The sequence below is a fragment of the Augochlora pura genome, chromosome 1, assembly GCF_028453695.1.
Source record: "Augochlora pura isolate Apur16 chromosome 1, APUR_v2.2.1, whole genome shotgun sequence".
Classification (NCBI taxonomy): Eukaryota; Metazoa; Arthropoda; class Insecta; order Hymenoptera; family Halictidae; genus Augochlora; species Augochlora pura.
The window spans coordinates 14,060,658-14,087,123 of NC_135772.1; the positions used below are offsets into that span (position 1 = coordinate 14,060,658).

Consider the following 26,466-nt stretch of genomic DNA (forward strand, 5'->3'; position numbering starts at 1 on the left):
ATCCGCGAAAAAGCTGTGCGCGAGGGGGGAGGGGGGAGGGAGGGGGGAGGGGTCCACAGAGGGATCAGGGGAAGAGGAGGAGGCTGGGAGGGTGGTGGGAGGCCGGGAGGGTGGCTGGGCGGTCGAGCGAGTAGGGAGGTTGTCGAAGGAACAAGAGGGCGGCGGACGGGGGCTCTCTCGGGTTACGGTGGCGAAAGTGGTGCGGGACCGGAGAAGAAACCGTTGAGTCGCGTCGCGACGCGTTGCGTCGGGGTCGCGGGACGCGTGACGCGCGATAGGTGTCAAACGCGTGGCGGACAGACAGTTGACATGACATGGGAGAGCAGCGCGAAGCGACGCGACGCGACGCGGCCGTCGGGACGTCGTCGTCGTCGTCGTCGCCGGGCGTCGTTGTCGGCCGTCCGGCGGAATTGCGCAAGCGGTTCGGCGCGGTTCGGCTCGGTTCGCAGCTGCGCGTTCGCCCTCGGCGAGGAAAGCCCGATCCAGCGAGGCATTATCGCGCCACCGATTCACGCGATACGAAGGGGACGCGTACCGAAACCCCAGACCTAACTCACGGCCACGCTCCGTCGATTGGTCGGCGATCGGCGGCGGTGGGAGAAGCCGGCCGCTCGTTGGTCGGCGACGCGACAGGGGCGTGGCCGTCGGGCCACGGAGTGGGACGTGTTTGAACAAGATCGGGAGACTCAAGAGTAGCGGAGTACACTCGCTAACCGGCCTCCATCCACACGGCACACAGAGAGACAGACTGGTGAATGAGGGAGAGTGGAGGTGAGGCGGCTCAAACAGGCCCCGCTCAAACAACTGCTCTTGTGTGTTCAAGCTCGTGGCGAGCGAGAGACCCGCGCTACGATCAGCGCCGCGTACACTGCCTTCGTAGTCTAGCCGCGTCGCGTTGTTGAACCAACGGAGATCAACCGTTGATCCGATCGAGTGGCCGGTTGATTTCACCACCGGGGACGGACCATCGGTAGTGAAATTCTCTCACCTGGTCGAGACGTGACGTTCTCGTGCCGTCGCGCCGGAGAATTCAGTGCTCGGAGGGATAATCCTTAGTGTATGCTGTATTGTGCGTTTTTTTCTCGGAGACCTGGACGGTGTTACGTTCTACATTCGATAACTGATTCAGTGAAGTTTGGTGGAATTAAACTTTTGGGCTGATTGTTGTTTTCGCGAACAGAGAGAGAAGTGATAATTTACACAGTTCCAGCCCGATTTGTCTCAGCTGTGCGAAACAGAAAGGAGGAGAGGACTAAGAGAACACAGGAGAGTGAAAGAGAAAGATAGAGAGTGAGTGAGAGAGGGATAGACGAAGAAAGAGAGAGAAAGAGAGAGAGAGAGAGAGAGAGGGGGGAGAGTAAGAGAGACATTCAGTGAGAAACCAGTGCCGGGTACGGTGATAGGATTGCGCCGACAGAGGAGAAGATTAAGGGATCGTCGCATTATCAGCAGCCGTGGTACCGAGGCTTTCATGATTCTTGTTTGACGAGCAGACAGCAGTCTGCCATCCCGGCTCCGGTGAGCTCTATGACCATGCTCCAGTCGCAGAAGCTGTACGGCGACGCTGGTAGCCTCGGCGGGGCGATGACCAGCGCCGCGATGTCCCATATGGGCAGCATGGCGCCGACGTACAGCTCGGTCGGCTGCATGCCGATGGGTATGTCGATGGGCGTCGGGGTCGGGCCGAGCTGCAGCCCGCAGGGTGCCGGCAGCTTTAACATGAGCTCGGCCATGGGGATGGCCTCGATGGGAGGTGGTAGCATGAGCGGGTACGGAGCGACGTCGATGGGCAGCAGTGGAGCGTGCATGGGCGCCGTCACGTACGGTTCTTTGACACCAGTCAGCAACTCGGTGAGCGGTAGAGACCCATTGTCTCTGACCGAGCCGGACTCGCCGAATTCTACTCTGCAACGTGCCAGAACCGACAAGTCCTATCGTAGAGCTTACGCGCACTCGAAACCGCCATACTCTTACATTAGCCTGATCACCATGGCGATCCAGAACGCGCCGACGAAGATGCTGACGCTGTCCGAAATCTATCAGTTCATCATGGACCTGTTCCCATTCTACCGACAGAACCAGCAACGTTGGCAGAACTCCATTAGGCACTCGCTCAGTTTCAACGACTGTTTCGTCAAAGTTCCCCGCACGCCCGACAAACCCGGGAAAGGATCGTTTTGGACCTTGCATCCGGAGAGCGGGAACATGTTCGAGAACGGTTGCTATCTGCGCCGGCAGAAGAGGTTTAAGGACGAGAAGAAGGAGCTCACGAGGCAGAGCAACAAACACCAACAGCATCAGCAAAATCATATCGGTATCACGACCGCGGTGACGACAGCGGAACACAGCAGCCCGCCGGTCCGAGTGGCGGCGGCGGCAGGCAGGGGTCCGACGTCCCTGCACCACGGGAATCAGCAGCAAGAGGACAAGGATCAGCACTCGTTGGTGTCCTCTCACCACCATCATCACGCCGCGAGTCTTCACCAGCATCACGGCGGTCTGAAAAGCGACACGACGGACATGGGCGGTCTTCTCGGGACGGACTTGGGCGTAGCGCACGACGAGCTCACCGCCATGGTTAGCAGAAGTCTTCATCCGCATCTGATTCCCGACACCTCCGCTCTGCACCATGGGATGACGGGTAGCCTGAAACAGGAACCTCCGTACACCGCCGCCAGCCATCCGTTTAGCATCACCAGGTTACTACCAGGCGCCACGGCTGGCACGTCACCTGGCGCACAGGATACCAAGCCGCCCGAAATGAAGATGTACGAACAACTGCACCAGAGCTACGCGAACTTCGGCTCCTCGCATCATCCGCATGCTCACTCCGCGCCGCCCAGTCATCACCATCACAACGGTATGCACACGGGCTCGAACGCCGCCGGGCCCATGCACAACATGACCAACCATCATCATCAAGAGTATTATCAGAGCCCGCTCTACCATCACGCGACCAGCGTGGCGAGCAGTAGCGCGCCTCCACCGCCCACCGTCGCCAGCGCCGCTCCGGGATTGTGACACCACGCTACCCACCCTTATGCCTTGGCCTGAGCCGCTGCTGCTGCGGCCTATGCCGCCAACGCGACCATCGTACCGTCGACTACTGCCAACCTTGTTCACCATCACCATTACCGGCACCACCAGCATCCGTCGTCTTCTTCGTCCTCGGCCTCCTCGCCGTCGTCGTTGCTCTCCTGTCCACCGACCACGCAGCCGTCCGTCGCGCACGACACCCCGACGTCCGTCAGACCCGTTGTCGGTCAACGGCGTCGGCGTCGCTGCGACGAGAACCCCACGGAGTCGTCCTGTCGTCACATTAACGAGGACGATTACGACGACGACGAAGAGGACGACGAGGAAGAGGAGGACATCGTGTGAAGCCGGGAACGACGATGAACACAGACCCCGTTGAGGTACGAGCACGCAGACCACAGCGAACGTCTCGCGAGTGTCGAGTTTGTTGGCCGAGCATCGACGTGTTATTTGCGTTGGCTGCTCAGGGCGTCGCGGCGCTAGCCAGGCGTACGCGTAGGTATAGTATTGTACGATAGTAATGGATCCACCGGAATGTTCACGCGAGTTCACGGTTTCGTAGTCATTAATTTTGGTCCATCGTCGTGCATGCGGCGGGAACGCGCGAGAACCAAAAAATCATATCTCGAGTCGGATCCGGTGAGATTTCTGAAAGTATCTCGCAACGGTATCAAGGATTTGTAATATCCAGGAGTCGAAAGATTTACCGTGTTTCTCTTTTTATTTGTTACGCAATTCGTGGTTTCAAAAGCACTTTGGAAAAGCCTTAGTTGAACTTTTTAAAGAACTGTTCTCATATAAGTCCCGAAGAAGTTCTTTCTGTAACAAGAATGTTGTCGATCGATGAGTTGTTTTTCAAGAACATTAAATACTATGATTGTACGGGAACATTTTTTTAAAAAATCCTGCTCGGCTGATATTATTTCTCATCAATATTCGAAAATTTTTTCAAACACAAGTTCGTACAGAATTTTTGTATAATTATTAATTTGAATCTTCGATGGACATCCGTGTCCTTTAGATTTTGGGGTAAAGTTCGTTGAGTACCTGAATGTTCCTAGAAATAAATAAATCGTTAATTATAAATTCTTGTTAGAAAATTGTTGGATGTGCACTTACAAATTCTTATTTGAAACGATACAGAAAACCGATCGAGCGTTGACGATCGTCTCAATTTCTTGGTCTTGTAATTTCGTCGCGAATTGTAACGTTGCCAGATACTTCCGGAACCAAACTCGATCCGTCGCGAACAGTTGTCGAGATTTCGAGTTCTTCGCGCACCTCCGCCACGCGAGATCCATTTTGAAACGCATTTGTCGATGAATATTGTCCACCTGGTTTATGCGAACGCGTGAGCATCAACTGTCCGGTTAGCGGAGTATGTACTTGCGGCGACATATTGTCGTCTGAGACGCAGCCGTGAGTCGGGAACGCGTGTCAGTAGCGTTTCGGAAAATGCTTCTTGAAATTTGGAGTAGTCTGAATCTCGAGTATTCTTTATTTACACATTTCGCTTGCTTTGAATTGAAAGAATTGTACACGAATCGAGCGTTCCGTGCTCTTCTATTTTTTTCCGGAACGTCGAAGCTTTGATGTCGAAGCGAACGGCTAGTTTAAAAATCTGCTGGAACAGCCCTCGAAATCATGACCTCGATTATTCGAAGAATTGCAAATTTTAGGAGCACGTTATTGAAGATTCGACGCTGTATGATTTGTCTTATCGGTAATTTAGTGAAAAGATCGGGTTCTTGCGACGACGATACATCGCGAGCGAGGAGAGTCACCTCGGAATCGGAGGCTGTGACGCAAGACCGAGCGATCTTTTCAGGGCTGCCGCTTCGAGCGACGTGTTACATAGGCGCCGCGTAGCCTCTTGATAGTGTCGCGAGGCGAGGCGCGGTTCGAACATGAAAAAAATAAAGGTAATCGGCACGATCGAGCGCCGCTGTTAAGTGTCTGACTCACGGTCGCGCGCAGATACGATTGCGAATCTAAAGGGAGAGAACGAGGAATGTCGGCTGGAGACGCGTGCGATTGACCGACGACGACGTTCTCCAGGTTTCTCGGACTCACGGCGCGTCGCGACGATTTCCCCGACGCGCGTCGATTTTCTGTGATACGCGACAACGATGCACGAGGCGATTCTGAGTAGCCCGCGGACTCAACCCGGCGGAGTCCGTCCCCGTTTTCGTTTCGGTTCTCGTTCCGTTTCGTTTCCTTTCCTTTCCTTTCCTTTCGTTTCGTTTCGTTTCATTTCGTTTCGTTTCGTTTCGTTTCGACGCGAACGATCTCGTCGTTTTCTCCTCGCGATTTCCATCCACCGACGGGGATGGAAGTCGCCGGATCTAGGACGGGGAACTTCGAAACGCGAACACGTGATCTTCTTCCACTTTTTTCTCTCGAGTCTCCGACCAGGACGCCTCTTTCTTTCTCTTCTCGGGTCGCGAGAATGGGTTCATTAGGGAAGAATTGTGTCGGAAGTTGGATATTTCAGCCGCTGATGGAGTTTGAATAGGATTGACCTGTATCGAGAGCGTCGATCCCCGTTCCAGCCGGAATTTTTTCTCGGTCTTCGGGATTGTTAACGCCCCGAGGAACCGGGGCGCCATTTGCTAAGTCGGAGAGCCGCCAGGATTTCAAAGAAGAAATTCGAGGTGTACATTGATCGTGATAGGACGTTCGAAGACCGGGCTAATTATCGGGATTCGGACGACGTTCCTCCGTTTAATCGCTTTCTTAAGGCGATCGTAATTTGGTGGTCGATTCGGAGCTGCGATAAAACGAGTTCGAGGTTGAGATATTCCGAGTCCAACAATTTGTGTCGCAGCAGGAGTTCTTACTTGATACATCCACCTTTGAAATGCATTTCTAGCTAAAATATTTGATTTTAGGGGAAGATATTTGTCGACTGATCTCTAATCGATAGAAACTATGTTTGTAGATCTTTTCGAACGTATTTCTGTTATTAAAAGTAACTATGACAGCTGGTTATTTTTAAATATGACTTCTATCTTTTTGTACGCGTCTTAAGAAAGCTTCTACTAAGACATTGATTAGTCTTTATTGTAGTGTCTATCCGAGGGAATGAATATTTAAAGTTAACAGTGATAGTCTCGCAATATTAGTGCCTGATATTTTTAAAACGAGTATGTTAGATTAGCTTAAATGTTTAATTCTACAGAAAATATGGAATCTATAGATATGAAATTTAGTAACGGTCGAATTTCAATTTTGATCAAATTTTCCGGGCTCGTAGAACAGTGAATAATCACAGATATTTTATTGTTTCAGTTACAGAGTTTAATTTAACAACCGGCATCGAAATTTGATTTCTTACGTTGACCGGTCGACACGACTGACTGAAAGTCCGCAGAGTTTACGACTTATAAAAGCAATCTACACTATAATTATTTTATAATCTTTGGTTTATACGTTTATAGTTTTACTAATAGTGGAACTCGTCTATAAATAAATACACGAGACTTTAAACTCCATAGTCTCATAACTATGTATTCAAGTAAACGAAAGTAAATTTTCTTAATTATTTATAATTTACAGATTTTATTTATAATTTATAGTTTCCACGGACGCAATAGATATGGGTAACAATAATTGTCTCCTCGTAAAAATTACTGGAAAACGTAGCGATTGAACTTCTCTCTGACGCACACTTTTCCGGATTTTATTGGCCGCAATTAGCGATATCTCTTCGATTTTCCGATGTTTAATTTGTTCAACTACGAAAGGTTGAACCGTGATCGTTCCTTCACCGTATTTTGACACGCACGTACAAAATAATTTCTGCCGGACTCTTTCAACGCTGCAATGATCAACTTCAAATATCAAATTTCGGAAGGCAGTTTCTCTTTTCACACTCGAGATAACAGCTGAAAAATTATGCACGTACATTAACGTTAGCCACTCGACCAGTTAAGAAAGTAGCCGAGAAGCCACGAAAGCTTTTAGACACTTCTTGCCCTTGGAAACAGAAGCATTAATCAATAGTTATCGAAACTCGTCTAATTTTTAGTATTGTTCCTGCAGAAACTGTTCGTTCTCGTCAGAAACGGAATTGGCAGTCTCGTGACTCATTGGCGCATTGAAGAGGGCTGCTATCAACTTTGTAGACCGCGATCTAGAGTGTCGGCGCGTTCTGCTTGTCCACCCACGATTGTCGCGGTAGTTACTGACTCACGATTGTGTGTTGTCTGCGAGAAAGAAAAAGCGTCTACGATCGTCTAACAAGTATGTTTATCGACGCGTTAGATTGATACTAGAAACCGATAGGGAAGCTCTTTTTAGGATTATCTGTTTCCAGACGCATGCTTCTTTTCAACGGTCGTTGATCCCGATCGGTACGTGTCTCCTCTCTCGTCCGACTCGTTATCGCCTAGCATGCAATTATTCGCTCGGTTTACGGTGAAAAGTTTGTCGGTGGTACAATTAGGCTTTATCGGGGGATCGAGGTCCCGTCGATAAGCCGAAATCGGGGCCCACCGGACTTCCTCGTTCTTCTCGAGAGATGCAACTTTTACTCCACGCGACAGCGTACGATCGATCTTTCATCGTAGAACCCGGCGTTTATTCGGTTCCCACGCTTTCAGCTAACGTTTCCCATGCACCGGAAAGTGTGTTTTCGAGACGACGAAAGACTCGAATCTGTTCCTAACTGGATCTTGATCTCAGCCGATGAAACACGGACAGTTTCCTGTTTCGTGCAACCAGCGCGTATCGTATCATCGAATTTCTGTAAAGCAAATTTCTTCAACTATCTTTTAAGCTGTAAGAGTGATTTGCTATACCAAGACACGAAAGTCGAACTCGTTTTAATAACTGTTCTATGGGAAGACTTGCTTCTGCTGGAACTATGGTTATCCTCGAAACTAATTTCTTCAAAGTACGCTAGATTCTAGAATTTTGCAACCCGGTCGAATTTCTTTTCACCAAATTCTGACGGCTCTCGGATCTTTCGCGCGACTCCATGGCAATTCTTCACCAACGAATTTTACTATTAAAGTGCAATCCGAACTGAATATCAAAACGGTACTCAGACGATTCTTCTATAATCACGGTTGGAGCTTCTCGAATGCTAGCTTGTGAAACAAAGTCTCCTTCCACCGAATACATCGTTAAACTTTACGATGGTTTGTTAACAAAATGGTTTGATTTACAGCACCGATTTCACGTTGCGCTCGAGATAGCTTATCAGCACTCGCGGTGTTGTTATTGTTCGCAGTCGTTTCTTTTCGTTGATCGTCAGAGTAACTGCTTCTATGTAACAAAATGCTTTGCGTCTTTCGTGTTGCAATATTTCAAATTAACAAAATTAACAAAATAACGTATTCGATTTCTATTTAACCCTGGGCAATTAAATCGTTCAAAATCGGTTGGATTTAACGGAGTTGTTGTAACAAATTTGAAATTGTACAGCAAATAGAATATGTCGTTCTATCAATCTTTTTTTCTTTATATTAACAATAGAAGCCACCGGCAAGGATCTTTTTAAGATAATCTGTTTCCTTCGACGATGCTTGCGTTTTGTATCGACGTCGATGTCACTCGTAGACTGTTCGGTAATCCAGGGTTAAGTTATCTTTCCGAAAGTTACCTGTAAACCGGGCGCGAGAAAATCGTTGGAAGAAGGACTCGGAATGACTGTTCGCGACCGGAAACCCGTCGACAGATCGAGATCGAAGGAGAGGCTCGTTCGCCGGCCGGCTAAGAATCGCGAAAGCGTCGGCGGAGAGCGAAAAATGTGATAACCCGTGAGAATAAGTCTAAATTAATGAACGTAGGCTTGCAAGGCCGCCTGTATATCCTTGTGTAGAGGTGCGCATTCGTACATTGTATGCGACGTACAGTCACGCACACGCGCATATACAAATGGAGACACACACACCTAAGAAACGTAAGAGAAAATTTTGTTGAAAGCGTCGCGCAGGACACGTCCAGTGTTTTTGTATGATACGTGTAGATAGCCGCACAACGTATGCGCGTACCATTGTACAATATTATATATGTTACAGAGAGCATATATATATATAAATATATATGAATATAAATATAAATATAAATATAAAGATAAATATAAATACAAATATAAATATAAATATGAACATAAATATAAATATAAATATAAATATAAATATAAATATATAAATAAATGGAGTCTTTAACGATACATTATGTTAGGTATATATAATATATATACATATATAATGCATATAATATGTATACATATATATTATATATATACATATAGTGTATAGAGAGTGAATACGAGAGTGACTGAGGCAGAGAACATCGTGTTGCGTGTGTCAAAAGTGTCTCGCCGGCAGCTGAGTCCACTGGAAAGTCGTCCCGACCCGATCGTTTAAAGATCGCTTTTGAAACACGCCCCTATGAAGAGACGCCCTGTAAATAGAGAATGCATGCATGTGTGCCTGAAAGAGCAGAAAGAGAGAGAGAGAGAGAGAGAGATGGAGTGGGAGAGAACGGATGAGTGAAAAAGAAAGAGAAAATAGAATGAGAGAGGAGCGAGAACAGAGGAGTGAGAAAGAAAGGAAAAGGAGAGGGAGACAGAGGGAGAAATAGAAAGAATCGCCGCGCATCGCCGAAAATCATCGATCATTGTAAACCACGTCGGATCCAAAATTCTCGCTTTCGTTTTACCGTTTTCGCTCCGCTCAATTTCGCGTTTCTTCTGTTTTGTTCCTCTGCTCTATTCGTATTTGCTCGGCTACAGTAATCCGACGACAGATCCTCTCGTCCTGACCGGCGCAGATCGGCGGTAAACGAGTCCGGAGGACGAGATGCGCGCGAAATTCAAAAATTGCGAAAGAGAAGGATCTCTACGAAGCAACGAAATCTCGTCACCGCCGTTACTCGCGCTTTCATTGTTCCTCTGCGCGCGGTTCAGAACCGATCCATCCAGTTCCCGTCCTCGATACGCGGTCGCAACCTTCGACCACCTCCCAGCGCTTCTTCTTCTTCTTCTGCTACTTCATCGTCTTCTTCTTCTTCTATTTCTTCTTCTTCTTCTTCCACCTGTTCAAACTGTTTGTCGAAGATGCGCGCCGATTTTGTTCAGTCGTGGTCGTCTAGCGAGGAAACGCGAGATCGGCGGATAGTGTTCTCGAATTATGCCCGTTCTCGAAGCGATCGGTCGTTCTGTGGCAGATTGTACATAAATACACATACATTAGGGCAAGGACACAGCGCGCCGCGCCGCGCCGTGGTGTGTGTGTGTGTGGGCACGTGCGAGCGCGCGCGCGCGCGTCAGCGCGACGGATCTCCGTCCACCACGGCGACGGAGACCGGTGAAACGACGCGAGCTAACGAGGATGTAAATGTTTCAATAAATCCACGTATTTCTACGAAGTCGCTTTGTCGAGATTTTTGCCCGTACTGTCCGTTTGTCCCCGTCCTTTTGTCCTTCTCTGGGTTTTCCGCGCCGTTTCGTGCACGTCCCCGCGTGCATTTAGAGCCTTCGGAATTTCAGGCGTCACGTATTTTCGATCGCGATTGTTGCGCGGTGCTTTTTGAAGGTGTTTGTACGCCGATCAGTTCCCTTTAGTAACAATGGAGTTGTATTGTTTAAAATTTGTTGCATCGACGCGATGTGAAAAACAGTCATTTGCTTGTAATAGTTGTTAAATTGACAAGATTGTGCAGAAGATTAACGGGAATATATGAACAATCAGTTCTAGTAAATTTTCTTTTGAACAATTTCTTGGGAAACGGAAGTTATAGTAATACAGCAATGCAAAATTAATGCGAATGGTTAATAAGTTAGTGTAAGCAAAGTAATGTGCGGGACAACCTTTAGATATCCCTTTTACCGTACATTTTGTTAGATAAATCATATAATTGCTTCAATACAATCAGCTCCGTGCTGTTTTGCTGTCTTTGCGTCGCGCCATCTAAGCTCTGTTTCTAAACTATAAATTATTAACTTCTTCGATATCATTTAAACAAAAATAATCTGCGAAATGACTAAGCCGGAATAATTTTTGTCTTTTATCGTCTCCCATGATAAATTCATACGCCGAAAGTATCCTACATAGTGTCGTCAATGTTCTAACTTTATTTTTTACGAATTTTAATTACATTTTTGTTCTTAATTATATCTATTCGTAGTCGAACATTCCTTTGCTCAATTATTTATGAAATTCATTCGCTCTGAAGTTGACACTGACGTTCCAAATACAATACTAATTTCGTATTAAATCGTTGTACATAATTAGATTTTATTCGATAGAAGCAAATGTGTCAACACATAGCATATTGACGTGCACTATTATAATTGAAAGTGATATAATTGATCGTCATATAATTGATCGTTCAAGTAACAAGTGTTGATGTAACCAGTTTCTACAGCTTTTTCGATAGGTTCTGGTAAAACATCATTTCAGTTATTTTGTCGACTTACAACATATTTGATTTAATCTCAAAATGAATAAATGCAGCACACAACAAATTCATAAGCACTATTAAACATAGAAAATTTACTCAGCATACAGGGAAAAATAATTAGAAATTTTTCAAAAGGATATTACAAAATGATATCATTTGAATGTTTAATGAAAACTTCTTTGAAACATTAATTTTACAAATGATTTATTCAAAATTTCATTACCTCGTAATAATGTCATTATTGTCACTGAACGGTGAATATTTAAAACAATGATTATTAAGCAAAACGAAAATATTGATCTAGGAAAGCCGTGTTTGTTAGGTTTTAACATAAATACATCCAGCACGATCACGTTGTAATTTTAAGAATCTAGTTTTAACTCGTTATAAATGCGTATACCGGAATTAACGAGAAACCACGATAATGAATATTGAATAAAACTGGAGGACATATCTTTGTTATGATCTAATAGTTTCTGTTTCTTTAAACATTAACGTGAAAATGTCCGTACAAGCATGCGCAGTCTAGGTATCGCGCTAAAAATACGATAGTGACAAGTGAAGCGGTATTCCACGGAAAGACAGTCTCCGAACGTGCAAATACATTGTAAATGAGATAATTATAGCAAATTGTTTTAGCAAGATTACAGTTTGATACGCTCTACTGCAGTCATATTTTAATAGCGCAGACGGTTGCATCATATGTGAGAGTTAAACAGAGAACGCATCTCCGAAGTGGTTTCTGAGTTATAAACTTTACGATTATTAAAATGCCGAAAGTCTAAATTTCAAAATAATTTCTTAAAATCGAAGTTTAGTCTAACTTCTTTCTGTTCCTTTTTCAAGTTACCTCGCACGCGTTTGCGTCACAAATGAGAAAACTACATGCAACGCAGAGATACACTTATCATTTCCATCTCAGTAAAATCGACTATACAGTTGCTGTATCTTGCAATTCGTGCAGATCATTTCTGTTCCGAATAAAAATCTCCAAGCTAGCGATGACTAAGAAGGCTGTCATTGAAACAGACTCTGGTAGCAAGGATATTAGAGATTCGTTCTTACCACCCGATTCGACTAATTCTCACAATCTATCGTCACTTTCGATGGGCGATAAAACATAAAATCCATTCAACCGGGCGAAGAACGTAATCAGATGATTTCGCGCGCGATAAACTTCGGAAACGCGTGTGTACAATACGTAGAAGTTGTCGGATCGAAGAGCAAGATAGCGGGACACGAATCCGCGAGCTTCTTCTTCGCGTTTTGTCTCTGGTTCGCCGCGACGTCGACGGGACGGAGCGCGGGAGGTTTGTATCGAAGCAAGTGGAACGAATCGATATCGCTATCGTGCAGGCATGTCAAACACTCGATATTTTGTAATTCGTGCAACACGATCCGAGCGAAGGTGAATGACCCAGAGTATCGCGCGCGAAACTACCGGACGTGCCGGAGTACGTTGGAGGGCCGTGGCGGCGAGTTTCCATTTGGTACAAGAATCTGACGTGATTGATGGAACATTCACGTTAAATAGTTGCATTCCAGTGAAAACAACGAGGAGTGACGCGATGACGGCGAAAAGTAGTGAACGACTTCCGCGTGGAGGATTCTCGGACAACAGCTGTAAAAGTAAGTGGCTCTTTTTCTCAAAATACTATTCACGATATTAAACTTCCTTGAATGTATAGTCACGTGAATAACGTTGAACCTACGTATTTTAATTATGCAACATTGTTGAAATTAATCGTTCTTATAAAAGAGCAACGTATGTTAAGTAATACGATTGTTTATTAATCAGACAGTGCGCAAACATGTCAACCTGTTCGACGTGTTTGCCCTAATTTTCGTGGCATAATAACTTCCGAATGGAAGATTGAAAAACAACAAATTGAAACTATCGATTAGCTTCGAGTTCCAGAGAAAATTGGGAATTACTATTTTGTATTCGTTAATCGATATTTATGAAGATAAAATAAAAACGCTGGCCTATTATCTGTAGAATGCAGAAACGTGTTACTACTCTTGTCTAAAGTATTCAAAGGAAATCATTTATCGACGCTTCAATCTTCAAAGCAACTATAACGATTTGATAAAGATATTATTTCAAAGAAAATGACGAATAAGTGCTCAAGTTTGAAGATACCTAATACACTGTTGTTCTTTCGCTGATGTTAAAAAATTTCACTTATCTTTGGGAGACTAGAAGTGTGACACACTTTTTAGTAATTTTTCGAATCACTTTACGCGAATCGTCGCAAATCCTTTGACCACGATATTTGATCGTAGCTTGAAAAATGAATATTAACAGAACAAGTTACGTATACACGTAATCGTTTCGATATCGGCGCCCGAAAGAACGTATTCACAGAAAGATCCTGGCAACTCGCGCAGTCTATTCTCTCGATAGATGGACTCGTATAACAAATTAAACATCGCTCGTATGTACATACCTTTTTACGTACTTGAACATCCCGAGCTGGAACTTTCCGGCGCGAGAGAAAGCGGAGCATTAACAAAATCGTGTCATAATATTTGCCTTCCGATCTGGTACAGTTCGCACGGGTACTCGGGGCGGTGCTCATTGACTCGCTTTTTATTCGCCGATCCCGATCGAGGGTACTACGTGGAGTCTTCTAATCTCTGTGTGCAATACGCAGCTCATTAATTACGTGATTCGCTTGGCGACCGACTGGGCACTGCTGCGGAAACATTTTTTTCCACGGCCGGAGGAGCACGTTTCGATGGGATACGCGGCCGATAGCGATTTCATGATACAATCGTTTCGTTCGACACGTAATAAGCGATTAACGGGGCCAATCACAGTTGCGGCGAATCAGCTGACATTTCAGCGATCCTAGGATTAAGTTTGCGAAAAGATACTTGGCCGAATGCCGGAAGTTTTAATGAGTCAAGCAACGTTTAAACCGATTCTAAGATAGTACTATAAACCTTGGTGTTTTAACAATTTTATTATATACGTAGTTATTCTTATTTCTAACAGTAATTGTTTTACCAAAATTTTACAGATTTCTCTAAAATTATTGGGGACCTAAGAAATTCACAAATATTAGGTATCGATTAGTATAATATGCGAAAGGGTCGAATGAAGGATGTAAAGAAACATGAAACACTTGTGAGAAATATTTATAACATAATTTTCAATAACTTAGAGAAATTTACTTTACGGCGTTCAAAAATAATTTCAAGATATATTACAATTTTGACAAATTTGAAAATATCTCGATCACCATTTTGTATCATTGTTCTATCGTAACATCCGCCAGCTACGCAATTAATACTAAAAACATAGATAATAACATCGTCACCTCAAAAGATCGAAATTATGTTTAAGTTTTGTTTACAAAGTCTAGAAATTTTGAAATTTCTAGTATTCTTGAAAAATCGAGATTTATCTATGTGAAAGGGTTAAAATCAAGTTCACGAAGAAGGTAGTAAATTAAATGTTATAGTTGTCGCGTAATAATTACATTGAAACGATCGACGGAATAGGCGTAATCGAGCAAACGTGTTCGCCGGTATATTGATTTTCCTTTAGCAGATACCATCGGCCGAATTTACGGCCGTGGCGATTTTACTATCTTATCTACCCCTTTTACGTCACGCATTAAAAGTTCTTATTATACCTATCCAGCTTTTATTGGTCTTAAATCGACCCCTAAATCGAGCGTCACCTACGCGCTTATGTTCTTCGGATGGAACACCTGAGGCAAGCAACATTAAAATTAGTTGTAGCTTATTTTTTTTAGAGAACTAGCTTATATTTTATTTAAAGAATAATACAGCTTATTTTTTATTCACAGAATCTATAGAATTTATAGAGTTTATAAAATTTATGAAATTTTATTAACCCCTTGAGTGCTTTGAAAATTTTTGATCATTTATTTCATTTCTAACACAAAAAGGTGCTATCAAAAAATTGTGCATCAATTAGGTAGACGTTCGTTTACTTTTGCAATTATTTTTTTCCATTTTACTATTTTTCTTTCGCTACCCGCCATTTCAAAATGAAAATAAAAGCAATTCTACCTTTACACGGTATATTTTTATTTAACGGTATATTTTAATTTTTTAAATTTCTGGTTCAATTCAATTCACGGGAGCGTACTTCGGTATTTTCAAATGTCTATTTTATTAGCGATGCACTAGTTTCCATAAAAATTTGCGCAGTTTTATTTGAAATATGTATCTAATTCCAACGTAGAATTAAAATTCAATAGATTGTTATGCGGTGCTTTACAGTTCTTTCGCTTGAATAAATTTTCACGTTAGAACCATTTTCTCATTTCACCCTTTTTTACATTGCATTATTGTTTACGCTTCTTTTTTTGGAACCAATATATCGCGCAATGGAGAATTCGGTTACGTTATTACGCGTTTGCTGGTATCTGAAATGATCAAATTCGATTATTTTTGCGTTATATATTGATAATAACAAGTTTTAAGCGTAAGCGAATAATAGCGATTTTAGTGAACAGTGTATACTTACCATATGCAGTTATCAAAATTGAAATAAAATTAAACATAGTTTAGACACATCTAGTTTCTGATAATTAACTGCAGTTGCTATGTGTTTGATTAAGATCATTCTATTCTAAGTATACTCAGTTATATTTTTATCAGAATAATCGCTGTTTGAGTGTTAAAGATTAATATTTTTAGAGTTTTGCCATTGTCCACATAAGCATATTTACAATATCTAAATTCGAGTTGGGAGAATGTGACGGTAACATTTGCAATATATTATAGTTTACTCCGACATGTTCGCACTAAATTTAAAAAAATCTAGAGAAGAAAGTTTTGATTTTCTAAATAAAACTAAACATTTATACGCTTGAATTAAATCGTTATTCAGGCAATTGTTCTTACTGGAATAAAATGGGATCACTAAGGATTAACTCCTTGGCAGCCACACTTAGCCTACGCATCTTATTTTAAAAATCTTCCTATCATTTTAGTCTTTGATATGTAATCTAGTTTATTGAGAAAAATATTTCGAAAATTGATAAATCGAATAGAAAACTGACGTACATGCATCTCTCTGACATCGTACATCGAACTAAATAACAATACCAGTTCGAGACACTTATCTATCTGCAGCAACGTTGGAAAACTGACTATTTGCCCGGCACGGTACTCGGTACTCGCTAGTGTTACAATGAACAACAAAGATCCCATTACTGCTATCCCCGTTACTAATTTATAATCAACACGGGAACAGCGGCTACTTTTGCCACAGGAGATTGCCGCGGTATCGAGCAAAAGCAACATCAGCCGAATTAACGACTCCATTCATTTTGTCCCGAAGCCCACGACGATAAAACCAGCCGATGAAGCGTTAAATTCCATCCGAGGGGGGTTTTCCATCCCCTTCGTGTCTCCGTTCTCGAGCAGCCCGACGCCGGGAGAGACTACGAGGAGAGGAGAGACTGTTCGTACAGGCGCGCACACGATAGCCGGGCCTCTCCTCTCTCTCTCTGTCGATATCGGCCTCCCCACCCCTCGACAGCTCCTCACGACAGCCCTCCAACCACCACTCCTCAACCCTCTCCCCCTCCCCGACCGTCGTCTCTCCCTCTCCGACCAGGCCGTTCCCTCGCTCGCGTTCCCCTTTTCTCGTTTTTTCCACTCCTTTTCACGTGTCCCTCTCGCCCCACTCTCTGCCGCCCTCCACCCCACCACTCTTCTTCTTCCCTCACTCCGGGCACGGGGACTCGAACTTTCAAAGTTACCCAGCGCCCGAGACTCTTTCTCTTTCACCCTTGCTTTCGCCCGTTGCCTTCGTTCTTCCCCTAGATCCTCTTTTTGCGCCTCTTTACTTTCTTGTAGCGATGGGAACAATCCCGATGCTGTTGCATTCCAATCGGCGGAATATTGTTTATTTGTTTGCCTGTTTGTCCGGTGTGTTTAACGCGTTCTTTGCCGATCATGGTAGATAACTCGCGGGGTAATCTGGACCGGAAAAGTGTTTGCCAGACGCGACAGAATCGCCCGTGCAACATTTGTTTGCGAACGGTTACGGTTCTTTTTGGATCGACCGCGACGGAACAATGAACGGGGTGGTGTCGCGGTAAGCATGCCGTCGCTAGAAAAAGTAGGGTCTTTTTAGAAATCTGCTACGTACGCGCGTGTTTACACAGCTAATGTCGGATACGTGGTATTAGGTTCAGGCGGGCTTCGAACGAATCAATTTACGGATTTGTTTTTCTTGTCTCTGGTATTGTTCTTATTTGATTTGGTCTTTTGTCTATCGTTTACGCGGATGATATTAAAATCTTTTCAGTTATTGAAGTAATGAAAGTTAGTGAAAGTAGATGTTACTTGTGTTTTGGTGCTTTATCCTGTAAAGTAATTATTGACGTTTGTTTAGTTGACGGATGATAATAATAATAATAATAATTATACATTTAAGCCACCTTTTTCGATCCTAAAATACTTAATTTTCTTCAATGTGTCACAGGAAGTTCTTAATTTCTAAACTTGGTAAAAAGTAGTATTGCATTCAATAGCGAATTCATTTTGAATGTAATTTGTGTCAATAAGAACATCGATTCTCTGCTACATACCAGAATTACCGGGAACAGTGCGGTGCAAAGTTAACTTCTTACGTAGGAACGGCGGATTGAAAACATACTGTCTAACCAAGTGAGCACGCATAATCGATGGATGATTTTATTCAAAGAATCATTTACTTATTTACCAAACACAAACGTTTACGTAGTATCGGCAACAATTATAGAACGGTAACATTAGCGAAATCTTTGTCAGAATTATTGTTAGAGAAGGAGATTCCATTTATTGACACGTATATTCTCAGCACACTATGATGCGATTATTTGTACAGATCTAACAATTCCATCTGTTTGACGATTTCTTAAGCGCATCAAAGTTTAATAGCGAATGAAAGTATAGGAATATTTTGTTCACCGGCGAGTATATTCAGAAGCTTATTTTTCATATGTAATGCAAAAATGTAAAACAGGAAATGTATTCGTAATTTTAGCATATCGTAGAATAATGAGCTGCGTTCAGACGACTTCGTCGAACACTGTTTCGTTTAAGGCATTGCCTAATAAAAACATATCTCGTTTGACAATTTATTTTTAAGACTGGCGTCATGCCTCGGCAAGAAGTAGCGAATTTTGTTGAACTAAGTTCATGCCAGTCGTATGACAAATTACAAAGCTATGACAGTGATGCCTGGCCAAGTCTTTGATCGACGTTGAAATTGTATCATGGAAGAAAAAGCACAAAAGCTTGGTAAAAGTGCATCAGTTCCGGTTAATAGAGCAAGCGTGCGGCGATGCTTGTTTAAGTCGATCAAATGTTTTCCTGTAGCATAAACGATTTCTGGATGGTAGAAAATCGATAGAAGTCGGCCAACATACGTGGAGGCCGATTCCAATTCGAAAACCTGGAACGATCGAGAATGTACATAATTTTATTGCAAATTAGCGTAATGCTTCGCTGGGGAGCCATTATTGACCGAGAGACGATTCAGACCATTCTTCGCGTCGCATCCGTCTCGATTGTCAAAATCCAGACTATTGGATACTGCTGCACGATAATCCGCCATATTTAATTAATTGTACCCCTTTCTCTTTATTTCCAAAATTGACATGGAAGTTGAAAAGATACTTTTTCGAAGACAAGAGGAGATTATTTTAAACAAAACAACATAAGATTTTTGTGTATTTTGTTTCTATCGTTTTTTATCAATCCAATCATAAAAATTAATTGTCGCCCTGTGTATCAGGTTACATCTATTTTATGTGCACGCACCGTCCGTCGCTAGCTAAACTATGTATATTAACTTGATGCACATGCAAAACTTAGGTTAAATTCACACACTGAACGTGCACACCCGAATCGCATTAAACGCTTATACCTAAGGTGCAAGTCTGATCGTGAAACCTACTCGTGATCCAGCTTCGGTAATTACAACGGCGGGCAACTTCCGGTTTAAGATGCGATAAAACTTCTTTTACAATGTGATCTTCAAACGAGTTCCTCGATCAATTTTCTAACGCACATGCAGTATCGAATTTTCAAGTGGATACTGTTTATTTCCAATAAAACAAAATAGTGTCGAATTTGCGAAATTTTTCAACATAAGAAGAAATTTCTGTTTTCTCTAAATGTGCCTTAGACTCCTGTTTTTGACTGACATTTAATTTCTATCCGTTCCCTTTTTTCAACATTCTCACCTCTCGCGAATCATGATAAAATTAAAAAATTACGGGTGATGCAGCAGTTATAGTGCAAGCAATAATTAATACCATGATTATGATGTATTCTTTAAAAAAACCCCACTAAATCGATTTTCTATAATTTTACAGTTAATTTTTATAAGTCATGTGATACGTAATAGCGGCCGTTAAAGTGTTGAAATAAAAAATATGAGACTGGTCATTTCGTTCCGGGTGCTGTTAAAAAGCTGGAGTAAAAAACCGATTTCTGTACCGGTGCAAAGGAGAATGTACCTCGTTAAACGGAGAATCGTTTTCTCGTGGCAGAGTCCAACCGCGCCGCGTTTTCTCGGTGAAAAGTGGATACCTAACGGAGAATCATTGCTCCCATCGCTACTTTCTCGCGTCTATTTTTCCACCTCATTCCCTTTTCCGTCTTATCTATCCCTTTCTTGCGTACGAACGACAGCTCGATCCTCCTTTCACGATCTGACGAGCCACCCTTCTCTCTCTCGGTCTCCCTTCTTCTCTCTCTATCTGTCTTTCTCTCTCTTTCTCTCTGTCTCCCTACCTCTCTTTCTCCGTCCCTCTTCCGTCGAGGTTCCTCGCCCTCTCTCCACCAACTCGTTATATATCCCAGCTCCTCGCTCCCCAACCTCAGACCCCTCCAGCCACAGGTTCTTTCTCTCTCGCGCGCACTTTCCCGCTGGAATGGAGGAGAGAGCCTATATCGAACCAACTCTCGTGCGTGCTCCTCCACACAGGCACGCGCGCGCAAGAGTGTCTCCGCTCCGCTCTGCTCCGTTCTGCTCCGTTCTGCTCCGCTCTGTTCGAAGCCGAGCGACTATGCGCGCGGCAGTGCGCTCGCGCGGCCCTGTGTACAATCAAACATTGTTCATGATTTAGTCAAATATTGGCGGGATACACAGGTTTGTAGTACCTCTCAATGTATATCTGGCTGTGTATCATGCCGAATAATCCGCGGGAGATTGCACCTCGATTGTCCACCCGTTAACTAAGACTCGTTACGCCGCCGTCCGACCAACGGCTCCCCGTCTTTTCGGCGTTCATGCTTGTTTAGCAATTGTTCGGCGAGTCCCCGGCGTGGCATCGCTTGTGTCTGCGATCGTCGTTCCCGAATACCGGCGCCGACGATCTGGGGAATTGACCTTCATCCCTGGACAATACTCGGTTTTTTATCGAAGGCTAGATAACAACTATGGCAAAAATTTGTTGGGAAATATCGTCGATAGAAAATTCATTTTCATTTCATATTTTTATTTTAGTTTATTTTATTTTATAGATTCGTGGTTGTAAATCGTTACAATTATTTTGGTTAGCGGAGATCGGTGTATTAACGAAAACAGGTTTTGAATTTGAAGATTGTAGGATTCGACCGATTCGTCTGTTCATGACTTACCGATTCTACTTCTTGCGAATACTTAATATAATATATCGGACATACGAATCGGATGAATTTTTATTCGTACATACATTGTCATGGAAGACATCCTTAGTAATATTGTGAAGGTTTTACGTGTCAGTCGTTGTTTACAGAAAAGTTATCAATTAATAAACGGTGATTGTATCCGTGAGTAGAATGAAATAGTTGAAACAAATTCTGTTTTAACTTATATCGTATTGAAGAAAATATCTGTACACATAGAAATTAAATAGGAAGAAATGTCACCCGGAGAAACTTTTTAAAAATATGCTCTTTTTATTTTGTAATTAAGATTTTCTAGAATTAAAGTTTCGTGAAAACAAGTTACTTTAGAAAACATATTTTTCTAAATACTACGAAGACGTGGCATATATGTAATATCAATTTCACTGTAATAAGTAGTTAATATCGTTGCTGAATAATCCATTCAATAGTATTCAGTATTGATCGTAAAACTTTACTTTTTCTATCATTTTTCTTATTTTAATTTTTGTTTCAACACTTTGTCTGGTAACTCAACGAAAACTCCATAAAATTAATTTAATTTATCTAATGAAGTAGCAATTGAAAACATGAGATATGACATCAGACCTTCTATCAACATTCTTCCATTTTGCAGAATTTCGTCGAATAAACTATATTGAAAATATTACCACAAAAGTTCACATTCGACTTAGAAAAATAATTATAGACGTGTAACACGGCAGCCGTCGTGTTAAATAGACGCTACTAAAAAGTGCCGTATCTCTTTCGATCTCCGCTAATAAACAAACAAATTATATGTGTCATAGAAAAATGAAAATGATGATCCTTTCGTGATTTTCATTGCAGTTGTCCACTTACTGTGCACCATAAACGAGTGAGTATGACAAGTTCGATTTTATTTGCTATTGCAATTTTTATGCAGGATAGGGTGCATCGGTATTTACTGGAATAATTAAAGGCAAAGTTACAGCAGATAGCGTTGTTACCGATATTTCCGTTGGGCACGCTGGAGTAATTGTGGCCACGTGATATGGTAGTTTTATCCCTTTGATATCGATAGCCTGTTTCATGGGTCGCGGGAATGCGTGGCTGCATTGCGTCGCCTGTATGCAGATATTTGCACGGGGCGTACATGTGCACGCGGTGTTAGTCAGGCTAATTTGCAGCTTCGTTAATTTATGGTTGCGCAAGCGTGAATTTCGCGTCGCCAGCAAAGGCGAGGAGTCAAGGTTCGTGGGGAATCAGTGACAAGATGTCTGACCAGAGTATCGTCGCCGCGATCATTTACGTGGAAACCTAACTTTTCTGTCGTCAAAATTACTGTTCCGGTAGGTGTTGCTTCAAAAATATATACAAAAAAATTACGGTTGCAAAATTACATTTTGTTTTTGAATAATATCTACAATTATTGTTCAATTAAAAAAATATTAATTTAGTAATATAAAAATTAGGCTTAATAATTAAATAAAGCTTTAATTTAGATGTTTAAAGTGGTCAATTTGTTGTCAGAATTAGTGTTTAAACTATTGCTCTAAATTAATTTATATGATTTTAAAATATTGTAGAGAAATATAAAATATATAAGCTTTTGATAGTTAATATTTAGATTTTGATAAGGTTTATAAGAAATTACAATTAGATACTTTAGTATAAAATTTCTAAATTTGATTAATTCGTAAACGAAAAAATAGTTATATTTTATGAAGAATGAAAATAAGTGGAAAGTGGAACAAGAAATCTCACATAATGATTTTGTCAATACTGCGAACATTTTCCTCATTATTTTTTACGCTTCATGAATTGTTCTAAAATGTGTTAAAACAATAAAAAATGCTTCTCCTTGCATCGAAGCTCTACTTTAAATAGCGAAAGAGAATAAACTAATTACGAAACGAATAGTTGTGTATAGGTATTAGAGAAGGATTGAATCGCAAACTGGAAAGAAATCTCAGATAGAAATCGAGACCAGGATGAAATTCAACGCAGAAAACGGCTCTTCGCTCGAGTAGTACGAATTATCGAGATTATCGTGCGAAGCTTAACGCCGATTGAATAATACCAGATAAGTGATATCGCCTTACCGGCGATACTTAAGTGCCGACATACTTATCCGGGCAATTTTTCGACGTGCCTAGACTATCCCTGATTTCCGTGACGATCCTACAACGATGTAATCGCGATTACGTTTTACGCCGCGGCATTATAATTTCCGCAGCATCAACCGTCAGCAGCGGGAACGGCGGATATTAAAATTCAAACAAACATTCGACGAAATCCTCATTAATAATCCTCGGGGTTATTTATTTTTAAACAATCGCCGTGCCCGGCGCCGATCGGCGGGACGGATAAATAACGAAATTGTTTTAGGGTTGAACGGGATTAAAAATAGAAATATTATTCCCGCGACCGGCGCGTAATAACAAAAAGTTTACAAGGGAACGGGGGGGCGGGTGTGGGCGCGAGAGATCGATTAGCGTCGCGTTGCGAATTTCATTTTAATGGAGTGTAATGGTTTTATGGAAATACGATATAATTCGCGAGACGACAAGCATGATAAAAACTGCAAACAATTTTGATATATTTCGCGCGATGCGCGAGCCAACGGACCGGTATAATTTTTAATTTCATTTCATAACTGGTTCGGCAACGAGACGGCTCGATCCCCTCCCCTCCCCTCCGCCCCGACCATCCTTTATCGAGTCGTCCGAGAAAATAATGCAACGCGAAAAACATCGACGGGATAATTATGCTTTAGCGTTCGACGGCAACATTAACAAATCCCAATTAAATGTTTACGGCCGTTAGTTCCCGACCACGCGGTCGATAAGCAGCGAGAGTAGTTGAATCGGATAGGTGACGAGAGTTTTACGCTTCTTTTTCTGGCGCAACGTTTCCATGGACCGGCTAGATAGAGCGACAGAGAGACGGAAGATAGTGACGAGCGGATTTATTCGGGCGTGTGTTGTTCCATTCTGTTTCATGCGTGACATAATACCAGTGGCGCCCCTTTTAATTAACGTTACTACAATTAACCAACGCTCTCGCGGATGAGACAAATACTTGGGGCACGGTTACTTATCTCTATTCGCTATCCCCTTTGCCGTTGCCTGTATCTGGTCGAAATCTACCATTTAACATTTTCGTGCGTTTCCCTTGGCCAAGCGTATATCGCGCGTTAATAAGACATTTGTCGAAAAAAGAGCGAACGCTTCGTGGTTAACGAGGCAACATTGACACCATCTTAACTTCGATTAACAAACTGTTACTACAGTTGAATACATTCTTCAAATTACTACGCTTTTTGACGTTTTTATGATACGAGTAGTTTCGGTGAATATATTCCGTACACATATTTAATTTTTCATATTAGAACTTTGAGATTAATTGAATTGACTGCAATAAATTCTGTTCGTCAATAAATTGCATCCTTTTATTTAAAATAATTTATAGAAACATATTTATACGTTATAGTATTCGAAATATCGTAATTCTTTTATTTCATCTTCTAGTTTTCAATTCGTTGCACTATGATTTTTCCACGACTGAAGTGAGCAGTACTTCTTTACTTTTAATCATTTCCTTGATGGAAAGAGACAATTTTTATTTCTTACATGACTTCGTTTACTTTCACTTCTAGACGTCTGGACTAGAAACAAATTTTATTTCGATTTCGAAGAGTGAATAATGTTTAGTAAATTATGTATAAACTCTTTGTCACGAATCTGATTTGATATAGTGGTTGGGTTTGAAACAAAATGAAAAGAAGATTACTTTGTTTAATTTTATTTAGTCGATCCACGTTGCTGTATATTTAGCACGAAAATAGTAAGTTAAAATTCTTGTTAATGAGAGCACTTAGAGAAAATAATCTTCCTGTGTGTTAACATTCAACGCTTCTATTTGAACCCTTTGCACTTGAGCGACCTTCTAGGTATCACTAAAAATCGTTACATCACATTACAAAATAAATGTTATATTGTCAAATTTGCTTACATGTGAAACGCTGTTGATTTTATATAAAGTACAGTAGGTCATATCAAAAGAAAAGTATATAAGTGAGTTAGAGAAACTTTTTTGGATTTGCAATTGAAATGGCTGCGAGTGCAATGGGTTACTAAAAAAAAAATCATTTCATTACAGCAAAAGCTTTCTTGAACCCATCTTTCGGCCAGTAAATATGAATTTCTTCCGGCTGCGCGACGTGATCATTACACCATGGGCTTTAATCCGCAGTACAGTTCCATTGAATACACTTCGTACAATCATCCCTTAGCACGATCAGGTCCCGGGAACGGATCGAACGTTCTTCCAGACTCCCAGACAGTTTCAATTTCCATGCGGTCCCCGTCGACGAAATTGGCCCCCGGTGTCTGAGACGCGCCGCCGTCCTCGTATCGGGTTCAAGCAGGCCGGCGCGGCGCGGCGCGGCGGTCCGTGGCAACGTCCGGCTGATTTTATTAGCGAATGTCCCATTAAGACCAGGATTACATTCTAATTAACAAGGAGTTTGTCGTGCGGCCGGACCCCTAATCCGTTTACGAAAATTTCAATTTCTCGGCCGCACCTAAGTAAACCCCGGTGGTGGTGCCCGGCTTAAGCCGCCGTGGATTCGTCGGACACGGGCGGACTGCAAACCGAGCCGCCGCCTCGCACAGACTTTGCCTTTTCGAGATACATACATACGTACGTATATCGAGAATCACGCGGGTTAATCCTTACCCGCTCGAAGGAATTACCGGAGCACGGAACCGGGGACGAAATTCGCGGAGGAAAACTGATTCGAGAAAGGTATATCTTCCCTCCCCTTTGACCATTCCCTGTTCACTTGCTTCACGGTTCGAGTTGCTTGGATTTATAATGAAGAGACTGCGGATTTCGTGCATACGCCCGCGATTGGAAGGGACTGTCTCTGTCCTGCGAGGGACACGGTTGTAATGTCGCGTGTTGTCAATACCTGTATGCTATCGCTTAAGGGGGTACATCAACCCGAGGTGTTAAGATAAGGTGAAATTTGAGAAATTTAAAATAAATAAAAGATTTAGTTTTTCTGAGAGAACGTACATGCAAGTTTCTGATTCATTGGCCGATTTTCTTAGAAAATATAAAATAGCGAATTTATTCGTACTAATTCAATTAGACCAGAAATCGTATGTCACGACTTGCAGTAAATTTCGGTAACTACAATTGTCACAACGCTGAATATGTAATTACGAAAAGGTGCTACCCCTTAAGCTCTACGATCGAAAGAGTCATACTAGTATTTCCTACAGTAAATATTAACTTTATAGTTTTGGTTTCATTTATTAAATGACTTTGATATTGTAGGCATTTTTTGAACTAATAGTTATAGACTTAGTATGTTGAACTATGGTCCAAATC

The 26,466-nt window shown here is 42.3% G+C and overlaps 1 protein-coding gene across 1 annotated transcript; it reads left to right on the forward strand.

Moving 5' to 3' along the window:
- The first annotated feature begins 1,527 nt into the window (after window positions 1–1,527).
- Window positions 1,528–3,021, forward strand: LOC144468050 (silk gland factor 1). The gene has a single exon (XM_078177186.1). It carries the CDS (start codon window positions 1,528–1,530, stop codon window positions 3,019–3,021), a length of 1,494 nt encoding a protein of 497 aa, XP_078033312.1.
- The last annotated feature ends 23,445 nt before the right edge of the window (window positions 3,022–26,466 follow it).